We start from the raw sequence: 23,650 nt of genomic DNA, 5'->3' as shown, positions 1-23,650 counted from the left end.
CTGAATGAGCCCATAAACACATGGGGTTCCCTTGGGGACAACTGCTTTTTAGATGGTGCCTGTCATTTCACTGGAAAACCCAGGCAGAATAGCCTTGCAGGCAACAGGACAGGACCTGGCTCCTCCTCGACCTCCTCCTGTCTGCATTCTCACCTGGAGGGTGCTGGTAGCACTACACAGAGCATAGTCCAGGGGCAGATGGGCCTGGGCTCTGGTAACTGCTCTGCCCCTGATGGCTTGGGTGACACTGGCAAAGTCACATCAATGCCCTGAGCATCCTGTGCCATTTGGACACTGAGGCAATCACTGCTCCCTTATACTCTTGAGGCAGATGGTCCATGACATCAGGTGTATCAAGCATCCTGCCTGCCTCAGGTCAGAAAAGGTGCCCTCAGCAAATGAAAGCACTGCCCTCCCTGGACTTAGCACCTGGATAGAGCTGGGAGCCCTTCCTGCTCTCCTCCATTGTGGGTGCCCTCAAGTTGGCGCCCACTCTGGTTGCCTCCCCTCCCAGTGCCCCGTGGTTCCTGTCTCTACACCCATCACTTGCTCTTTGCTCATATTCTCTTTCTCCCCACTTCTAATTCTACAGCCTAGTTCACAGGCTTGAGAACCCCCCCAAAGAGGCTCAGTTCCACCTCTTGGGCTGGGTCCTTGGGTAGGATGCCAGTTCTACAGCTCAGGGAGGGCCCAGCCTGGTCAGGAGAGTGATGGTGCCAGCTCCATGGTGGTGCCCTGCTTGAGGCTGGCACCCAGGCCTGACCAGGGCACTGCCGAGGGATGAACACTTGCAGAAGAATGCGACAGGGCTGCTGGGAGAGTGGTGCAGGGAGTGGCAGGCAGCAGTGCCGGGCTCTCCAGACACAGGGCAAGCAGCCAGCAAAAGCCCTCTGTGGGAAGGACTACAATCTAGCATCTAGCAGACAAAGGGACATTCCCTGAAGACCCAGCTAATGAATGCACACAGAGTATTCCACGAACACATACCCGTCGATAAATGCACACAACACCATGGTCAAGACTTCAGAACTAAAATGTACAGAGGTGGGGGTGCCTCGGCCTGAATCCAGGTCTGTTCCTGCTCTCTGTGGCCTTCTTTGCAGCTGTACCACAGGCCTGCACACTCTATCCAGCCTCTCTCTCTTTCACCTTAACTATTAATCACACAAGTGTTTCTTCCCTTGAAAAAAAGTTTCCATATTATAATGAACCACACATTTCTTGGGCACACTCTGCCTTACTGGATAAACACCCTCCTCCTGATCCTTTGAAGTGCTTTACAATTTCTAAAAGTGGTTAAGTGAGCAGAGTTTCTTCTGATTGCTCCATCTGCATCACTGAGCCCAAGGAATGAGAGCTGAGTTTTGATTTCAAAATACTTCCTACTGACTTGTTGGGTGTGTAGTATATTTGGAAATGTCCACTTCAACCCATTCTCATTGGCACTTGATATTTTCATTTTAAGGAAGGTCTGCAATCAGGAGGCTGAGGTATGACCTCCCCGTTTGACTTTTATTTGTGTTTCCAAGTGTCCAGTCCTAAGGCATCAAAAGGGTGGACAGGTTTACCCAACATCTTAGCTTTCAGTGTATTTTTCTCCCGAAAGTCCCACTGATTGTTCTGACTTCAGGTTCTGAAGAGCTGTGCAGAGCCCAAGCCCAGCTCACACAACAGGTTTGGTTTACTCAAGAGGAATGCAGTGAGGGAGGCTCTAGAAGAGTAATGTGGAGAGAACAGAGGGCCAGCAGGAGTCTGGGGAGGAGAGCAGGCCTGGACACTGGAAGGGAGCAAGGGACACAGCTATGTGGGATGATCCTCCACAGTTGGGCTACAGGACAGACAACCCTGTGGGTCCCAAATCCTCCCTGATCTTCTGCACATGCACGTGTCCATGTGCATTGAGATGTGTGTGCGTAAGCCATGTGTGGCCATGAGTATGGCTTGCTCTTCAACCTGTCAGCCTTTCCTGAGCTGCTAGGAGCCAGAAAATGAGCCTCCTGTGCCCTGCTCTTTTGCAGATCTCTCCATCAAGTCTTGCTATCACCCAGGCTCAGGACACACCTGAATTATGTTCAGATGCAAACACAGTGCTCTACTCCAGATCCATTCCTGGCCATGCACAGCTCCAGTTGTATGAAGCATCTACAAAATGGAAATGGGCAACCTCCCTATTGGTGGACTGGTTTGTTGTTTTGTGCACTGTCTCAAAGTAATGAATGAATGAAGAAAGGTTAATAATGCAAGAAAGTTTATGTATGTAGCTATTCCATTGTGAATAGCTACAAAACTAAGCTTCCAGTACCCAACACTAGCATCCATTCCACCAAGAACACTCACTTGTCCTGAACAAAGTGGTACACTACACATGAATGTTCTGCTTGCTTTGTTTTTGTCTTATTTATGAATGAAATTATCACCCAACTTTCTTGTCAAAACTATACTCAAGTATCAGTCAGTGAACACTGTCAGCAAATTCTCTGCTGAGCTAGATAGCAGTGAAGCATTTACTAAGAGTCTGATCTTGTCCATGGTGGCTCTATGGCAACTGTCAGCTGGCTACAGATACAAGAGTCCTGCTTAAATTGAAGCATTCAGAGGCACTTGATGTGTGGAATCCACATTTGAAGACCATTTTAAAGCACATGTCACACATCCTCTGTACCCATGAAGATAATTAGTACACAAGCACTCTTCAGAAAGTCTGCTGATTGACTTCTGCTGGCACCCCATGTAGGTTGCTGGACTAGTGACACTGAGGGTCTCTGAAAACCCAAGGGCTACAGGGTATGGTGCACCACTGGCTGGTCCATCCCACTCAGATCCTTTTCCCTCACACAAGCTATGCCTGGAGCTTTTGTTCCTCTCCTCAATAATGCTCCTCCCACTGGTTACAGAGCAGAACATGATGACTATGACCCCAAAATACTGGGACTAAAAATGGGGAAGAGCCACACTCAACTCCCAACCTGGGAAAGAGTCCAGGTGACAGAAGAGGAAGACCATGAGGCTGACATTGGCTATCATCAGAGTGAATGAGAGCTGAGGAACGACAAGAAGAGTGCCTGGTAGGAGGGCAGAGCACCTGATATCAGTCTTTCCAAGGAAGGGCCCTAGGAAGGAGGCAGCCTGTGCAGAAAGAGGCTCAGAGGTGGGTTCAGGAAATCTCTGCCTCAGGGCTTCTAACCTCAGGACAGACAGCTCTGGCTCAGTACAGAAAGACACCCTGCAGAAAGTTTGTCAGCAGCCACAGATCTACTTACTGAATGAGCATAAATAACAACCCAGTCAGGACAAACATCTGCATGAATGATCATAAGCTGGGGAGATGAAGACCCACCACAGGTTTAGAGTACTCATGTACCACACATGAGAAGCAGCCAAGAAATTCAAACCTCTAACATCTTAAGAGCCCCAAATAAACCACACAAGAAGTTCTACAAGAGACAGGTGAGAACGGAAATACTAACTGAACAACAAAGATCTAGGGCACACAGGGAACTGGAGGAAAAACACCCACCATAGTCTCATGAAGAAGTAACACTAGAGGGAGGGTGGTGCTCACCAGTAGACTACCAAGGATCAGCTGCAAAGAATACAGACTGGGGGGAGGCCACAGCACACAGAGAAGCCTAAGTACTGCTTGGAAAAGGGCCACACACCCAGGGGACCCAGCACTGATGGGTGAAGTGTGCTCACCCACAGGAACCAAAAGACACTGAGCATGCTGGGTGATGGATGCTCACCCAGAGGACACTGAGATGGAATTTAGGACAAGAGCATATGTGGGTAGTTAATAAAGGGTTCAACTTTGTGTCAGAAAACAAGTGAAGATGTCCACTAAAGAATGAGGATAAAAACTAGAACATGCTACAGAGATGTGGTCAGTGCCATTTAAGAGAAGTCAAAATGAAGTCAAAATTTAAGAGAAGTCAAAATTTGGTTGTCATCACTGGCAGGGGACAAGGAAGTTAATGACCAAGAATGGAAACCTAGATAATAACACATGCAGCTCACGTTGAAAAATGTAAGGCTACAAATTCTATTTTTGAGGTCAGCAGTCTTAAATGTGTTCAGTGTTGATACATAGTGGAGCACTGGCATGTTCAAATTCCACATTCTTTAATCTTTGACATCATAATAAAATTCCTTTTCCCTCATGGCATCATCACAGGATATAAATAAGATCATGGATGTAAAGTTTATTGATAACTTGGAAAAACCAAGGAGAGAAAGGTGATCTTTAAGAGTGAAGTTAAAAGCAGACTCTGGCCTCCTTGACCATGCTTGAGAAACAACATTTAGGGCCCCAAGATGACTCAGTTTCCAGCAAATACAAAGTAAACTACTATAAGAAAGCAAATATAATGTGCAATTAAATACAGATCAAGTAAAAAGGAAGGGAAATGCAGACATGAGAATAAAAGAAAAGTAAAAAAGGTTAAGAGAACCCTCCTCAAAAAGAGATTTCTATTTAGGAATGAAAAGTTCAATTTATAAGAGTGAGTGTTGACCCAAGTTGTTTGAATCTTAGCACTGACCTAGGAGAAGAGACTATCATTTAAAGCTGAGTTTCGGTTTTCAAAAAGAACACATGATAAATTAGCAGTTTAAGAGCTTCAGACAGAAATTTAAATTTTTCAAAAAAGGAATGCAGCATCATATTGAAGTCTGTGAATTGTTTCATTCATTCTTTTCTCTTGCCATCAACTCCAATGTACCATGTCATGTATATTCTACACTTCCTTCTCTTGCTACTTCATCCACTCCTTATCACAAGACCACATTCCTAGTCCATGATGGCATCTTATCTCACCTGAACTATTGAATCAATCTCTCAAGTCATGTCCCTGTTTATATGCCTCAATACCCTTTACCTTCAATATGCTTCATATATGCAGTAGCATTCTAAGTAGAAATCTGATCAACCCTCTCCTGATTAGTGCTTCAGAGGACTGGCATTGCTCTTAAGATAACATTCCTTTTGAGGGCACACTGTTGCTTTATTATCTGATCTGCATTTACCTCCACTTTCTCACCTGTCTCCACAGTGACTCTTGTAATCCACTCTGTAACAATGCTGAACTTAATAGAATTGCATACTCGCTGTTCCTCCTATCACTTTGTCCATCTGCTCCCTCTTCACCTAGTTTACCTTCACTTACTTTCAGGCATATTATATGACACTTGCTAAGCTAAAACTTCCTGTGTCCACATATTAGGTGAGTCCTCAGAAGTTTCCACAGCATCTATTCTCTTGTAATACCACTCATGTCCTGACTAGAGATTGATAGCTGGCTCCTCAACAGGTTGTGAACTTGAAGCAGGAAAGGTACCTGATGTGGCCAATGTTTCAGCAATATTTGTGGCCAATGTTTCATCCCTTCAACTTTAAGGAAGTCAATTCCCCTTAAGTAGAATAACTGCTATTTTTGTCCTCCCAGAATACAAATTCTAGATGTTACCACAGCACATTTTGTCACTGCATTACCAACTGCTCAGATGTACCCTTTTTATTCAAGGAAAATATTAGGGTACATCAGATGCCCCGCCCTTTTCAGCAATACTGACGCCAATGAAACATTCTTATGCTTTAATACACAGGATGCCATCAAATCAATGTGATTAAAATAAATGAGAACATTATGTAAATTATTGTAAAAGAGGACAAACAGTTTTTAAAGCTCTCCCTTGAGTCCCTCCTCAGATACCTATATCATATGTGAGAGCTAATTTTATGTGTCAATTTTGCTAGGTCCTGAGGTCAAGTTTTCATTGACTTTTACATTGCCATGAAGATATTTTGTAATGTGATTAACATTTAAATCAGTAGACTAACAAAAGCAAATTACCCTCTATTTGTGATGAGCCTTGTATCATCAGTTCAAAAACCTAAGAGGAAAGACACACTTTATTCTCCTGATCAAGAATTCATCCCTGTGCAAGTTGTATCTATGTTTAAAGGCCAATCACTATTTGATAGACCAATGCACATCAAAATGGATGAGAGGGTCTTACCAAAGGGAGATGTATTCCCTGCTGAACACCCACAGCAACTTCCCCATGGACTTGGTGGTAATGGCATGGGGTTAGGAGCAGGAGGGCAGCCTATTCATGCCAATCACCTGAACAAAGACCTTGGAATGGGAAACAGGGCCTGCAGGCATGGAGGGCCCTTTGGTGGTTGTATGGAAAACATGGGGCTATTTGGATCTGGGATGAACATGGGCCCGATAAGTGAAATCCTAAATAATGCACTGAAGACAGGAGGGAATCACTGCAAAGCAGGGAGGAGGGGGAGGTGGAGGCAGCAACCCTGGGATGGAAAGGGACACTGACTGCATTGAGGGTGCTGGCATGTAGCTCATGGGCATAGACCTGGGCCATGGCATAGATTGAGTGGGCTCTGAGATGGAGTGCATGGGCTCCATAGAGTGAATGGGTTCCAGCATCGAGTGTATGGGCCCAGTGGGCCTTGACCACTTGGCCCATAGCATCGAGCAACGGGACAGATCACAGAGTGTGCTGGCTCTGGTGTTGAGCAGAGCGGCAGGTGCCAACATGGGTTTCGGCCTGCAGTACATGGCTGTGCCCATTGACCATATGGGCCAAACAACTGAGCACATGGGCCTGAGCATGGAGTGCATGATGCCCGTTGGTATGGGGGCCAGTCTGGAGTGCATGGGCCTGGAGTGCATGGGAGCCAAGAGTCTTGAGCACATGGGCTTGGAGAGAATGGGCAGCAATATCCTGGGGCACATGGGTCTAACAATGGGCCCAGCCCTAAGCGCTGGCATTGGATGCATGTATCTGCTCATGGGGGATGGTGGTAGTGCCAGCTTTGACCACACCATTAAGATGGAACATGGAAACTTTGGAGGAAGTTTCATAGGATCCTTTGGCAGAGCTGGAGGCCATGCTCCTGGGGTGGCCAGAAAGACCTACCAGATACTTGTGAGAAATCTCATGTATAAGCAGTATATACAGGGACCACAAAGCCCAGACATCACCTGCTGATGTTGTCACTGAAGACCTAACTCTTAAATCTATACTTCTCAAATTGATTTGTACATAAGAATCACCTAGGGAAGTATTGTTTCTAAAATTTAATAAACATGCAAGTCACCTGGGGATTCTGTTGAACACCGAATCTTGTTCTGTAGCTCAACTTCAGAATTTTAAATGAACACAAAGGTGATGTCAGTACTGTTGTCACTGAATTGCACTTGAGTAGTAAACACACACATTGTCATTAAAGATACAGGTTAGTGAGCCCCTTCAGATAAATTTAATCATAATCTGTGACAGGAGGCCTATGTAAAGCTTTTTAAAACTCCATAGATGAATGTAAACTAAAGAATTTTCATGAATCATTATAGCACTGAACCCTTATTCATAAGAATATTTTTATGTGCAAATGATACAATCATTGCAAGTACACTGGACAATGTTATAATAATGAACATTATTATTAATAAAGTATGAAAATATTGAATTACTTAAGCCATGTGAGAAAATCTTGGAAGGAAAAAAGATAGAAAACAGGAAACTTAACAAACTTTAATTATTCTGCAGAACATTGTAGAACCTGGGAATTCAAGACAATCACATTCAAATGATGACAAGAACTCATTCATTCCCATACTAACTCACCCAGGGTGGTTGATTATGACTCCAGGACACTGATCCTGGATCCTGTTTATTCATCAGAGGCACAGGAAGTAATGGCCTCTGTAGTCTTCACCTAACTGCACCATCCCTTCTCATTCTTCCCCTTCAACTCAAAAGAGCCCAAGGGGCTCTGCATCCCAGAGGAGTACTGATGCTGGAGGACCTCTCAGAGACAAATTATCCCAGAGTCCTTCAGTGGTGACTTATGACAGCCTCTGTTCACACCTGTTCCCCCATCCTTTGGGGGAAGGTGAAGATGATGAGCTGTTCAGGACAGATGCTTTCTTATTCCCTGTGTAGGGAAGAAGCAGGAGACCTGTGTGGCTGCAGCCTACATTTCAGGAGGAAGAATGAAGGAGGATGGCTTCAGAGACAGCAAGATAATCAGGGATGACACTGTGACTGTCCCAAAATGTCTTAGGAATTTAAGAGTTTAGGCTTTATCCTTTGGAGCACAGGTAACCACCAGTGAATTTCAGTAGAATGCCACCATGTAACTCATGTTTCAGGAACATTACAAGGATGGAAGAACCTATTATTACTTCCTATCTTGCTGTCCACAGTTCCTAAGAGAGAAAGAAATGCATTTAACAAGCATCAGGCTCCTATGATTAAAACACATGCAGATATGAAGAAATCAGAAAAAGAAGAAAAAATAAATTTCTGAGACCAAGTCCAACAAATCCATCCTCACATAGGGTTGAAAAATTATTTGACTTTACACTACATTTGGCTCATTTTCTATGGAACTCCTTAAAAGCATCCAGCACAATCTTTATCCCTTCCTCCATCTATGTCATGCCACTTCCTAAAGCCAAGATACTTCTTTCTCGGCATTTGGGAAGCCAAATTTGGCACATATAATTCACTTTTTCAATATCCACTCCTCATTGGCCATCATGAGCTGGAGGATCTTCACATAATGGCACATTGCAAATTTGCTTCCTTGGTACCTGCATCCTTACTGGTGTTGCCTCTATTGGGTTTTATAGTTTTCATTAATGTTTGTTAATGGACTCGAAAATACAAAGTGCCACCCAAACTGTTCCCAGGATTTCAGATGTCACCTTCTCTATTCCAGTTGTGCAGAGTAACAAAATTTCTCCTTGCTGATCAATATCAACTAACCCATGCACAGGAGCAATTCTGCTGTTTGCACATTAGCTTGCACATGAATCAGAAAGTGCTCAAATAATAGTCTAAAGGATTTTTATGCCCCTTGGCAGAAGAGCATGCTCCTAAGAATTACACACTTCTGGTGTACTATTCTAAGTTTTCTCATCCTCTTATTTCAATCCATGTTGCAGTGATCACAACTGACTTTTGTGGCGACAACTTGAAAGCACTGCATATCTGCTCCATTTGCACCTTGGCTTTTGTTTTGGGACATCTCAGCCTCCACAGAGTAGGATGTCACAGGTAATCTCCTCAGCACTCATACAAACATTAAGATTGATGATCCATTTTCTCTGAACTTTTGAACAGAATGGCAGTATGGATTAAAATTTAAAAATTTGAATATGGAAGTCCAATTTTTCCATCCCCATTTATTAAAGAGATTATTATACTAGCTTTCTACCAATACAATGAAATATGTAGTACAGTCAACTTATAAACAGGTTCATTTAAGCTAACAGTTTGAGAGGTTCAGATGCCAAATGGCTGCCATGGCCAGGCCAGCCCTTGTATTATCCCCTCATGTTGCAGGATAGGGATGGCAGAGAACATGGAGAGGAAGGAGTGCATCTCCAACTGGAATGGAGAGTTCTATGATCCTTTTCAATGTCATCCACGGTGACCTGAGGACTTCCACAAGGTCCTGCCACTGAACTACAGCAACTCTGAATATTGCAATCCTGAGTCTAGGTCTTTACATATGGACCCTTGTGGGGGAGGGGTTTAGTCAACATTAAACCAATAGTAAATTAGGCATAGGAAAAGACTAGCAACAATATCTAATCATAAAATAGAACTAATAAAACAACATACTGTAATAAAATTGTCTTAGACATCTAGCTCTCTTTTTCCCTGTGTCCCTAAATATGATTCTACTATATTCATTCTTCTTCTCTTGTCATTTGAGACAGATAATAATGGGAAAAATCCAAATTTCCTCTCATAATTCTTCCTTCTGGACCTGACCATCCAGTCAGAACACTAAAACCTGTTCTGTGACTTATTCCTGACCATGTAGCTTGCCACATGATGAGGGGAACTCTTTATCATCATCCTCGTTCATCTGGACTCCCATCTCCACACACCCATGTATTTGTTTCTCAACATCTTTGTCTTTCTCTGACCTCTGGTTCTCCTCTTTCACAATGCCCAAATTGCTACAGAACATGCAGAATCAATTTCCATCCATCCCCTATGCAGGTTGTCTGACCCGAATTCACTTCTTTCTATTTTTTGGAGACCTTGGGAACTTCAATCTCATGGCCAGGGCCTATGATCAATATGGGCCATCTGCTTTCCTCTGCACTCCTCCACCATCATAAGTCCCAACCTCTGTCTCTCCCTGGTGGCGCTGTCCTGAGTGCTGACCACATTGTGTTCCTTGTTGCACACTCTGCTGATTCCCAGATAGTCCTTCTGGGCAGACAATGTGATCCCACACTTTTTCTGTGAAATATCCGCCCTTGTGAAGTTTGCCTGCTCTGACTCTCACGTTAATGTGTTGGTGATATTTATTATTGGATTGTTGTCATCCCATTCTTATTCATTCTTGTGTCCTACGCAAGAATTGTATCCTCCATTCTCAAGATTTCTTCTGCTTGAGGTATCTGTAAGGTCTTCTCCACCTGTGGTTCTCACCTCTCTGTGGTGGTGCTGTTCTACAGAACAGTCAATGGTCGGTACTTATGTCCATAAGCTAATAATTCAACTGTGAAAGATACTGTTGTGTCTCTGAAGTACAAAGTCATGGCTCCCATATTGAACTTCTTCATATACAGCCTGAGAAACAGACATATAGCAGGATCCCTAGGAAGGGACCTTTGTAGGAAGAAAATTCCCTTGTGTGAGAAGGGCTTTTAACATAATTTTCACATTAATATTAGTGATATTAATATTGGAATATTACGCACACTTTTCCCTCATGATGGGAACTTCGGATGAAGTAGCATATTATGCAATTGTTCAACAGGCAAAAGAAAGGAGGTTTGGCTGAGTAGTGAACTAGGGAAAGTGGTGAGGGGAACTGGCTTTGCCCTCCTCTTTTGTCTTTCTCAGGTTATGCTGGAGAATCCTATGTGAAAGCTACATTTTATGTGCTCTCCAGTTCTTACATTATTAAATTATTCCTAGGACTTCCAATTTTTTCTCAAATCTGTTTTGACTACGATATCTTTTTAAAATAGTGCTCCATAATCTCAGATTGATACTCAATAACCTCCCAGTATCTCAATCTCCCAGCAAACACCTAGAGTCTCCTACATAATATTCCTACACAAATTGTCATCATTCTCTCTCCTAACTTTCCTATAAACCTTATTTATTTTCATGTTTACATTGCCTTTGTTTCCTGTCCTATCAACATTTTTCTAAATCCTTGTACAATCCTGTTAGTAAACAATTTTGTGTTCACCTGTAATTAACTAATCCACAATCTCTAGAATTTACTGACCCAGAATGGGTCGAAAAGTCAGAGGCTATAGGAAAATTTTAGTTTTTTAGGTTGCCCTTTTTCTTTTATTTTGATTTTGCAGAAGCTTCTTCTGTGTTTTATTATACCCCATGAAAATTCAAAGGAAGTAGAGAAGACATTATGATTTATTTGAAGACTAAAATCTATCATCAACTTCCCATGCCACCCAATGGGTCAGTTGTTAAGGCTGTGCAAGATCAGAGACTGAAGATTCTCTTAATTTTTTCCCACTTCCAAATGAAGGTTAGCAACCATCCATTTTTAGTGTAGCACCCCCATGGCATGGATGGTTTCTTGCCTTGGTCCATTCATTTCCTTACTTGACCCCTCTAACTGATGATATTCAAATCCATTCCTTTCATATAGTCTCCTGACCTCACTTCTTTATCTGAATGCCAGATCTTTCACCAGAGTACTCAGCTCTCCTTTTTTAAACTTTAATTCTATATTTATATTTTATTTTTTTTAATTTGTTCTTTTTAGGTATACATTACAGTAGAGTATACTTTGACATAGTATACATACATGGAGTATACCTTATTCTAATTCGGATCCCTTTCTTGTGGTTGTAGATGATGTGGAGGTTCACTGGTGGTGAACATGGGAAAGTTATGTCCAATTGATTCCTCTGTCTTTCCTATTTCTATTCCTTCTCCCTTCCCTTCATTCTACTTTGTCTAATCCACTGAACTTCTATTCTCCCCTGCCCCATTTTTGTGTGTTAGCATCTACATATCAGAAAGAACATTTGATTTCCGGTTTTTCAGGATTGGCTTATTTTACTTAGCATGATAATCTCCATATCCATTCATTTACTTGCAAATGTCTTACTCTTTTATAGCCGAATAATATACCATCATGTATATATCTCATTTTCTTTATACATTTATCTGTTGAAGGACATGGAGGTTATTTTCATTTGCCCAGGGACATTTCCATTTAAGAATCTGTGGACAGTTCAATCATCTCAGCGTGAAGAACCTAGAACTCTAGTTTTCCTTCAACTCTCTCTTCATCCATTTTGTCATATCTAAAATTACAACACAACCTCCCACTTAGTTGCCTTTTCTATGTGCATATGTATATTCATAAAAGTAGATTATGCTTCTTACATTATTTGCATTATGCTTTTTCCATTGAATATTGTTCTGAAATATTTTGTCATTTTCCATGTGGCTGTTAAGGTAATACCAGTTTTTATCTTAAATAAACTCTGACATCTCATAAGACAGAATTATCAGTGACAAGATAGATGATTAATATTTGAATTATACTATTTGAAAACAAAAATGTAATGAAAAGGCATGAAGAATATATTCTATGATAAATAGGAGTGAAAATGAGATTCAGGAACTGAAGGAAGGAAATCAACTTCCACTGAGAGATATCAAAAACAGTACAGTATTAAGAATGTAAAAATGACCCCATAAGCCATGTCTCTTAACATTTTTAGAGTTTTTATTCATTTTGAACACACAAAAGTATAAATATTATACATGTAACTAGGGTACCAATTAATGTTTTGATACATGTGCACCTTATATAATGTTTAAATCAGGTTAAACACAACATCTCCTCAAACATCTATTTCTTTTGATGAAAACTTTCAAAAGCTTTTCTTCTATCTTCTTGAAATGTACTGTGCATATTGTAATCTATTACCCTAATATACAATAGCACACTAGAATTCCTTGATCCTGTGTAACTGTGTCTTAGTGCCCACAACCCTACCTCACCCTTCCTTCATTCCTGGCTCTTACCAACCTCTGGTCCATTCTACTCTCAGTTTCTATGAAATTGATCTCTTTAGATTCAACATAAGAGTAAGCTCATGTAACACACTCTCTCTCTCTGCCTGGTCATTTTACTTTTCATAATAAACTCCTGTTCTATCTACATTTTCATAAATCACAGGATTTTATTTCCATGTATATCTGTACACTATTTTCTTTCTTTATTCATAAGCTGAATTCCATTTCTTGGCTATTATACTGCTCAAATGAACATGGGGACAAGGATGTACCTTCAACATATTGAATTTATTTCCTGTGGAAATTTACTCAGTAGTGGGATTGCTGTATTACATGGTGGTCATTCAATTTTTAATGTTTTGAGGAACCTCCATACTGTTTTCTATACGGCTGAACTAAGTTATAGTCCCACCGACAGTGTGCAAATGTATCCCTTTCTCTACATCTTTGTCAACACTTGTAATCTTTCACCTTTTTTGATGGTATTCATTCTTGCTGGGATGAGGTGAGATTATTTTTATGTTGTTATTGGTGCAGTATATTTTTTTTCCCTTATTGTTTCCCCTGGAGGTACAGAGAAGATCTTAAATTTGTAATAGTTGATTCCAAATGGATAGCAACTTAACTTGGACTGAAAATAACAACTTTACACTGAAACTCTACATTTTGAGTTTTTAATGTCCGAATTCACATCATTGTATAATATATATCAGTTGATAGTTTATTTCAATGATTGTTGCAACTTATAATATGTTATTTGCCCTTTGCAATAAGTATAAAATTACTCAACTGTCTTACAGTCTCCAAGTATTCTGAATACTGCACAGTATTAGTTACACCATTGGGTTTAAACCTCCTGTAAGTTTTATGCTAGTAACTGGAAGACTTTTGTTTCCATTTAGTGAATTTTCCTTAGTATTTCCTATAGGGCAGGTCTAGTGTTTGTTTACTAGGTAAAGTTTGTCATTTTCCCATAAATTCTGAATTCTGAAAGACAGGAAAGCTGGGTTTGGTTCTTTGTACTGTGTTCTTAGGAATTTTTTTATCATGCAAACATCATTGAGTATACTTACACTAATACAGCTATGATGCCACTCAATAATAGTCTTATGGGAACAGCTTGTACATGTAGCCCATCATTGACTGAAATGTCATCATATGCAGCATGACTGTGTTTCTAAGCTTCACGCTGTGATATATAAAATTATTTATCAATAGAGGCTAGCGACAGGAATAGAAAGTGATAGATGAGGAGATTGATCAATAGGTACTAAATTATAGTTAGAAGTAAGATGTTCTGGTGACTGCAGATAACAATAATGTGGTGTAAATTTCAAAAAAAAAAAAAACAGAAAAAGAAAACCAACAACAGAAAAATAATTCTGAACATTTTCACTATAAAAAATGATGAATGAGGATTCAGTTTGACATTATTTAAATATTACACAATAAATATATGTACCCAAACATCACATGATACACCATAAGTATGGATTTTCTTTTTGGTACTGCTGTTTGAACCGGGGACATTTAACCACTGAGCTACATCCCCAGACTTTTCTTGTTTTTTTTTAATTTCGACACGGTCTTACTAAATTTCTAAGCCTGGCTTCAAATTTGTGCTCCTTGTTCCTCAGGTTTCCAAGTAGCTGGGACGACAAGCATGTATCACTACACCAGGCTAATATATATAATTTTTATGCTTTAATGTATCAGTTAAACATTTAAGCTAAACATATACAATTTTAAAACATATTTCATTTTAAGAATTCTAATAAATGTATACCAAGCTTAAATAAGTCTTTTTATTTTGTGCCCACATAACCTCAAGCTCCTCATTCTGACATGTAATATGAGTCATGAATTTACCCTCATATTCCATTGTATAATGATCAACTGTCATATCCCAATCTTCTGGTTGTGAGAAGAGTTACATGAATCCAAGCATGAGATAAACATAAACTACATAGAAGGGCACATTGTAAAATGATGCCTGGAAAACTGGTGGAATCCAAGTATATTCTGTGCTCCAGTTAATTACTGCACCAAAAATTTGTCTGTTTTGATAGGGTATTCTAGTATATAAAATTATACCATGAGAGGAATCTAGGGGAGGTACAAATAAACTTTTGGGATTTTATCTTAAAACCGTGGTTCTATAATATAAAAATTTTAGAAATATGTGGATCTTGACAATAAATCTTAGGGTATCATTAGCCAAATGTACATAGTTTAGTGACTCCTAATCTCCCTTTCTGGATTTTATAGTTATTTCATATAACTTTCCTGAATTAATATATAAAGACAGCTATGTATAGAGCAAAAGTTCATGGTCCTACAGTGGCAGAAAAATGAAAGCATTATGTTAAGTGAATTAAGTCAGACTCAAAAAGTCAAAGATCATATGTTTTCTCTCATATGCAGAAGATAGAGAAAAAGGGAAAAGGAGGACATTATGAAAAGAGAAGGGACATCATGAAAACAGAAGGGGTATCACTAGGGTAGAGGAAAAGATCAGAGAGAAGGAAAAAGGGAAGGGTAGAGGCTGTACTGGTGAATGAAACTGATCAAATTTTGTTATGTACTTGTACAAATGTTTCACACAGAATCCCACTATTCTGTTTAATTATTATCTTTCAACGGAAAAAATGGACCATAAAAATTTCTGAATCTCCATATAGAATTTGGGTGAAAAAAATATTCTCTCACTACCTCCCCAAACCGCATCTCAATTGAGGAAAAGGGCTGAATTCTGGAGAGATGAATGTAGATCAGAGTGATATATACCACTTCTAGGCCTGGCCTATAAAACTCATTTATAGAATCTTCTACCCATTATCTTTTCTCCAACTGGATAGCAGAACTTGAGGTGACTCTGGAAACCGAACGTTAAAGATGACTGTGCCTTCATCAGTTGCATAGCATGAAATGTGTGCCTCCCACACCCCAGTGCTAACTGCATTCTGAGAGCATATGCATTATAGAAACTAGTGTAACATTAGAAACACATGGAGAATATTAAAATAAGTTAGTAATCTTAGTATTAAAAAATAAATTAAAACTAGACAATAATTCATTGCCATGCTGGAACCTTGGCAAGTTCAAATTCCACATTTTGCAGTCTTTAACAGGATACTAAAATTTCTTCTCCTTGCTTAAATTAAATCTTCACAGGATTAAAATAACATTACAGATGTAAAGTTTACTGATAGATTTTAAAATACCAAGGAGGAAAAAGAGATCATTAAAGAGTGAGGTTAATAAGCAAAACTCTGACTTCCATATCCATGCTTGAAGGAATGACATTCAGGGCCCCAGACATGACTGAGTTCTCAGATAAATAAAAACAAAACTATTATAACACAGAAAACTGAAAGTTCACTTGAGGTTAAGGCAGGTTAAAAAACAGAATGAAGGCATGGAAATAAGTAAGCTTTAAAAAATAGGTTAAAAGACAGAAGGATGTGAACACTTCTAAGAAAGAAAAATTTTTATTCAATAATGAAAGTCAAGTTTAGAATAAGGTACAGTACACAGATTGGGATTTAGTATTAGCATGAAAGGAAAGAATATCATTTCAAGCAAATATGCCTTATAACACAATATGGCTTTTAAAGACACTGCTTATAAAAACAAAACAAGTTGAATCAGTGACTTAACAACTAGAGACAAAAATTTCACTTGAAATATTTTATCTCATGTCTCTGTGCCCTCGACTGGATTTAATAAACAGGGAAGTCTTAATAGAAGATTACTGAGAATGCCTTTTATATCAAATACACATATTAATTATATTCTATTATTTAATAGATAATTATGTGGTATTATATTTGAGTAGTAATTTCTATGATAGGAAGAAATGACTGGAGAATATATTCAAATATTAATATCAACATATTGATACCATCATTTGAAGCAGAAAGTGATGCAATGCTCTCAAGCTTTACCATCACAGGTTAAAGGGAATTTTCTTAAGGATTCTTCCTATTGCTTCCTTTATGTCTCTGTTCCTCAAGCTGTAGATAAAGGGGTTCAGCATGGGAGTGACCACTGTGTACCTCAGAGCCATGACAGTATCTTTCATAGTAGAATTATTAGCCGATAAGTAGAGTCCAATGATTGTCCCATAGAAGAGTGACACAACAGAGAGGTGGGAGCCACAGGTGGAGAAGGCCTTACGGATACCTTGAACAGAAGGGACCTTGAGAATGGAGGACACGATGTGCCCATAGGAAACAACAATGAGGACAAAGGGAATGAAGAGAATGAGACCTGCTGTGATGAATATCACCAACTCATTGACATGAGTGTCGGAGCAGGACAGCTTCAGAAGAGCAGACATATCACAGAAAAAGTGGGGGATCATGTTCTCTGCACAGAAACACAATCTCGCCATAAGTAGGGTGTGGAGCATGGCATGGAACATGGTCAACACCCAAGAGAGCACCACCAGGGAGAGACAGAGTTGGGGGCTCATGATGGTTGGGTAGTGCAGGGGGAAGCAGATAGCCACATAGCGGTCATAGGCCATGGCCACTAGAAGGAAGCTCTCCAGGTCTCCAAAAAACAGGAAGAAGTACATTTGGGTCAGGCAGCCTGCATAGGGGATGGTTGGAATTTGGCTCTGCATGGTTTGCAGCAGTTTAGGAATGGTCACAGAGGAAAAGCAGAGGTCAGAGAAGGACAAATTGCTAAGAAACAAATACATGGGAGTGTGGAGATGGGAGTCCAGGCGAATGAGGACAATGATGATGAGATTCCCCAGGACAGTAGTAAGATACATGGTCAGGAATAAAGCATAGAATAGGTTGTGGTGTTCTGGCTGGATGGGCAGGCCCAGGAGGAGGAACTCTGAGATGGTAGATTGGTTCCTTCCTGTCATGTTCTATCTCCAGTGTCTTTAAGAGAAGATAATCGGATTTTTTAAACCATAAATTAAAAAGCCAAACACATTTGTATGATGTGCTGTCCCTTAGGAGCTCTTCAATAATTGACCGCATTGATCTCACACTCAGCATTCAAAATCACATCTACAATGAGATTATGACATATCACTCAATCCAAGCCATCTCTCCAAGTTAGTTTCCTCACTTATCATTGAATGTAACTATGCTGACTCTTTTCTCCATTCTGAAATACTCTTATCTACTAGATTCTGTGTGATCACACTGGTTCTTTGATACTTCCATGGACATTTATTATCAATAATTTTGATTGCTTACTTCTCCGATAGTGTCTTACATGTCACTCTTTCCTGAGTTTTCCCTGAATATTTTCCCTAAAATTCTATAGGTATGTAAGTGATCACCTAAACCAATGGCATTGATAAGCGATCTAAACCTGTGATAAATAGCTCTATCACTTTCAGTTCTGAATCACCAACTGCTTACTCATTAGTTCCTCATCGGTATACTACAACCATGTGCAGCTCAACAGATCCCAAATAAAACCCATGACTCACTCTACCCTCTCCAAATTCACTCCTCCATTCTCTTTTACCTCACTAAAAGGAATCCAGGCTGAAGTCAGAAACCTGAGAGCTGTATTTCATCTCTTCATTTTCCTCACATTAACAGCTCACCTAACAAGCCCTCTCGATTCTGCCACTTCATTCGCTAATTCTTCCACCCTTTATCCCAACTGCCACAATGTGGACCAGGCTGAAAACATACCTTGTCTGGACTTTAGAACAGCCTATTGCTTCATCTCACTGCTTCCATGTTCTCTCTCCTTCAAACTCATCCCACTCTGGCATCTGACATTAAAATCCAATCACCATTGTGATGAAAATTTCATGGATGCTCATTATTTTTAAGATCAAAATCCTTCTAAAGACACAGCAGAAAAAGGTATTTCACATTGTGACCCTTACCTACCTCCACAGTTCAGAATGACCCCATGATGACTCTTACATACCTTGTCTTACAACATTGTGAACTTACAGGTCTTAATTTCTTGATTCCATCCTTTCAGAGTTGCTGTTCCTCTTGCCTAGCCTTGTCTTCCCTCTTTCTACTTTACTTGGCATACGCCACTTATTTTTCAAGATCTTTATTTGTGACTTGCTTAGATATACCTTGCCTGCTTCCTTAGACTACCTGCATCTTACACTCATCATATGGCACTCAATTGTTTTAGTTTCTTATTTGTAGTTGACTTTCCATGAGAGTATAAATTCCATGCGGAAAGGCCATGTCAGCCTTCATGACTGCAACAGAGCCAGTACCAGGCATGGTACCAGAATATGGCCAGTGTTTCTTGAATATCTATTGGCTATCCTACAGGCTGAGATATACACGCAGCAAAATTCAGAGACAGAAGCTCTGGAATGAATCTGACCTTACTTTCCTATGTATATATGTGAATATACTATGAATTACACATTTCGTATATCCAGAAGGCACTAATTAAAAAAAAAAAAAAACTATAGGTAAAAACAGAAAAATCATTAGATCAAAGGGAAGGGAGTGGGGAGGGAAAAGGGAAGTACTGGGAACTGAATTAGAGCAAAGTAAAACCCATGCTTTTGTGATTGTGTCAAAAATAAATCCTAATATAACTATAAAAAAACTCATTAAAATATGACTTTGATTGTAGGTTTAAAATAAATAATAAAATCAGAAAAAATTCTGAAGGCAGCATATTCCCTTTGAATTTAGAATCACTACTCCTACTAAATCCTCCCAGAGGAACTCACTAGCTTGAATTGTGTACACTAGATTTTGACCCTTGATTACAGAATACGTGGCTTCAAATCAATGGAGAATATTAGGTAACTCAAACACACTAGATTTATCCTAAACACACAACTACATATTCTGGTATATGAGACTACAGTGATATTTTGGTTCTTGTATTGATATTCACATGACTCATTGATAGCAATATGAAAAATGTTTATCCAAGAGCAAAGTTTAGTAGTTTAGGGAGAGTTAAAATTCAGGAAAAATGTTGATCCAATAAAGAGATTTAGTAATTTACAGAGAATTAAACTAATAAAGATATTTTGTACCTTTGAGATCTCACTCCATTTTTCTTCAGATATCCACACTCAAGAGTGCCTCAGAGCCAAGGAAAATGAAGGGGGACGTTAAGGCCCATGGATAGTTCCTCCCCTAAACAGAAAACTGAACACAATTGCTCAAATTTTCACCCTGCTGATGATGTCTAATATAGTCACATTAATGGTTTTTACATCTACCATAATACACTGGTATTACAGATAGGCAAGGGATCAATTAATTTGTATACATGCAATTTCTCAGAATGTTGATTTCCTGAGAAATGAGTGGGATGTATCTCTGACTTCAAGGGTTTTAGTTTGAAACAGTACAAGTACATACTTGTTCTAATCAAATTAAAAAAAAAGCCTGTACCCTGCTAGTTGTAGTCTCATTGTGTATACACAACTAGGAAAGATTCAAGGGAGTTGCAGAGAGTGAGGGTGGAGACCCTGCTGCACACCCTCCCCCAAATAAACCAACTTCTTTGACGTTTAAGAAAAAAGAAAGTATTCTGAAGATGATCATACGATTTGGGGAATCAAGATCCTCAGACAGATAGACACTAAGACACCAGTTCATTCACCCTCCTGACTACTTACCCAGTGTCTGAGGGTGACTCTAGGGCCCATATCCAAGATCCTGGTCCCCTTTATTCATTATGGGCTATGAAGTCACAGCCTCTATAGTCAGCAACCACCTCTGCACCACCCCTGCTCACATTCCTCATTCTACTCATCCCTGGGTCTAAGGGGCTCTGTGTCCCAGAGGAGTCCACATCCTGGAGAAACTCGTTAAAAACAAAATAATTACCCAGTACCTCCTAGGACAATTTCTCTCAGAGTCCTGTTATTTTGACTGATTATAGCCACTGATCACTCCTGACTACACTCTTGGGAAAGACGGGGATGGAGAAAAACTTTGTGATGCATGCTTACTCACTGCCTATGGAATGGAATAGTCTTGTGTAACTGGAGCCTACATTTTGGGAGGTGAAGAACAGTGTTTGGAGAAATGATAAATTAAGCAAAAACCAGAATGTGAATATCTCAAGAGTAGAAGAGTTATGCTTTACCTTGTGGACTGGAAGCTATCAGTAATCTCTGAGTTCAGTACCACCATGAAAGATACATGTTTTGGAAATTTTCCAAGAGTGGAAGAATCTCTAACTACAATTGAACTCCTCATAAACATACTCCATGAGAGAAATAAGCCTTCCATATTTACAGGGATCAGAATTCAACAACCCAAAGATAGGAAGTTCAGGGATAAAAGTTGAACACTCCGAAGTCATGTTCCATTTTTCCTCAGGCCAAAATAGAAAAGAAGATTCAACCAAGTTAATTCTAGCTCCTTACCTCTTTAGGAAATGTTTAATAGCACCCATCACCACCATCCTTCCAACTAGTCTCTATGTCAGATTACATTGCAGCCAGCTTTTCCTTACCCCTCAATTCACCATGGATCTCTAATTGATATTTATAATTCTTTCCACACATCTTTCATGTTTCCTTCTTAATTACTTAAGCTAGATTAACCCTTCATTCCTAAGCAATCTGAATCCTCAGTATTTTTCTCTTTATTGGGTTACTGTAATGATATCCCATCTTATGACACCCCACCCAAATCTCCTAGATATCAGAATGGGTCTCTTACTTCCTCATTTTGTAGAGAAAGGTAATTTTCCACTATTAACTGGAATTGACTTGCCTCAGGTAATATAGCAACCACCTTGTTTGGCTGTTGTTCAGTGACATAAAGAACCTTAAATTGACGCTGGAAGAAAGAAACCACTAAAGCATTCTTGGTGGAAACATTCCTTTCTTGGGAATCAAATGAGACACTTCTTGTGTGACACTTCAAATTCTCTTAGCCATCATCTTTTACTTCAAACACGGAAGCAGTAAGCAGTTTCATACACTTCAACCACCAGCCTCATGTAGTTAAAATGACAGCGTTACCTCAGTCATGTTTAACATGTTCCTTGTGTCCTGTCATTGGGTCTCTGATTCCATGGAGGGAATATCATGGAAAACCAGCTCAACACTCACACATGCAGAACTGGTAAGTGCAAGGGAGTTAATGGCAATGAGTCAATTCTTACAAGTGCTGAATGCTGATGAACATATGCCGCAGTCACTCTGAACAAAGTAAAGTCATTAAGTCAATACCCTAGTATTGGGTATATCTTCATCCCTATTTAATATCCCTCTATTCCTCACTTCTCACAATGAGATACAATTCTCAAACTGCTTGCAAATAAGATTTCTTCTCAGTGTCTGCTTTTGTTTTTATCACATGTTATGACAGAAAGTAAGATATCTAATCTCTAAACCAGCAAACCCCAAAATTGTAGTGGTGAGAAACAAAAATTCTGTGGGTTACTTGGATTAATAATGAGAGACATTCTGCTACCATCCCTTTGATTCCTAGATTTGTGAATTTTGTCTGTGGGAAAAACAGCACTAAAATAGGTTTCTGTTTCAAAGTACATGTCATATTCTATAAGACACAACATGACTTTTCTGGAACTCCTAATTTTTGTTATTCCATTTAGTACTTTGTTTTCAGCGCTTGAAAAAATGCTTGATATAGAGTACATTCTCCGTAAATATTTGAAGGAGTGTTTTCTCTCTGGTGAATGTACTAAAACCCAAATGATACTGAGAAGATGAACATAGCCTATGCACCAGGATAAAACAAAAATGCATGAAGTATTGCACAGTTTTCTTAAGAGACATCCATGCCATTAAAATATAAAAAGCAGGTTTGTGGTTTTAGAAAGAAAATGAAGAAGCTTTTAAGAATGAGAAATGGAGATCCAAGATGGCGGACTAGAGGGAGGCTGCATTCCTTGTTGCTCCGTAACTCCGGTATCAAGCAGAGGATATCTGTTTCTTGGTAAGGCAGTTTTTACTGCTTATCGATCCCCTGCTGTTTACCCCATTTGTCTGCTGGGATCACCTGCAATCTGCCAGCATTTCGACGTGTATTTTGAGTGCAGATTGCTCACTGTCAGGCAACTATCATCCACCATATGCCTCCCTCTCGCCTGTCCATCCCGTGCCTTACACCTTTCCATCACCCAATGCATGAGGTTCACCTCCCGATCGTCCGACAACAGTCAGCAAACTGATTACCGATCACCAATGGAGCACCAGCTGCCTGCTATTGCCTGGAAGTTCTCTGCCACAGTACCTGCAGGTTTGATTACACGTGGCTGCCGCCATTTTGAGACAACAGCTAGGCCCTGTAGGACCCCTGGCTGGATTGATTGAGCCCCATCTCCAGGAGCCCTTGACCCGACCGATCACTCCCTGCATCTGGGGACCTCACATGGACTGACTGCGCCTTGCCACCAGGACCCCCAGACCAACTGACTGTGCCCTATCACCGGGACCCCAAACCAACTGATTGCAACCGGCCTCCAGGATCACATAACCACACCAAACATACCCAAACACCAGGACCCCTGCCTGACCAACCCCATCCTGCCTCCAGGACCTTCTGCTGACCACGGCCACACCCTGAGCTGCAGCACCCCATTTGTCAACACATTTCAAAGCCAGAGTGGCCATCTTGGA

General features: G+C 40.1%; 1 protein-coding gene, 1 non-coding gene and 2 pseudogenes across 2 annotated transcripts; 3 read left to right on the top strand and 1 right to left on the bottom strand.

The window, feature by feature from the left end:
• Positions 1 to 23,650, top strand: part of LOC124979393 (myomesin-2-like) — a 460,208-nt pseudogene that overhangs the window by 410,642 nt on the left and 25,916 nt on the right.
• On the top strand, positions 5,862 to 7,014 carry LOC124981198 (heterogeneous nuclear ribonucleoprotein M-like; annotated as a pseudogene).
• On the bottom strand, positions 17,015 to 17,947 carry LOC124979570 (olfactory receptor 1468-like). The gene has a single exon (XM_047543925.1). It carries the CDS (start codon positions 17,945 to 17,947, stop codon positions 17,015 to 17,017), a length of 933 nt encoding a protein of 310 aa, XP_047399881.1.
• LOC124981499 (U6 spliceosomal RNA) lies at positions 22,693 to 22,795 on the top strand. Its single transcript, XR_007108019.1, has one exon. It is a non-coding gene; the product is annotated as a U6 spliceosomal RNA (small nuclear RNA).

Source organism: Sciurus carolinensis, chromosome 3 (assembly GCF_902686445.1).
Source record: "Sciurus carolinensis chromosome 3, mSciCar1.2, whole genome shotgun sequence".
NCBI classification, from domain to species: Eukaryota; Metazoa; Chordata; class Mammalia; order Rodentia; family Sciuridae; genus Sciurus; species Sciurus carolinensis.
Note: the sequence above shows the minus strand (reverse complement) of the source record. Positions and strands in the feature narration are given on the sequence as shown.

Excerpts from the sequence above, each read along its gene's own strand:
- LOC124979570 (XM_047543925.1), bottom strand. The coding sequence starts at position 17,947 with ATGACAGGAAGGAACCAATCTACCATCTCAGAGTTCCTCCTCCTGGGC.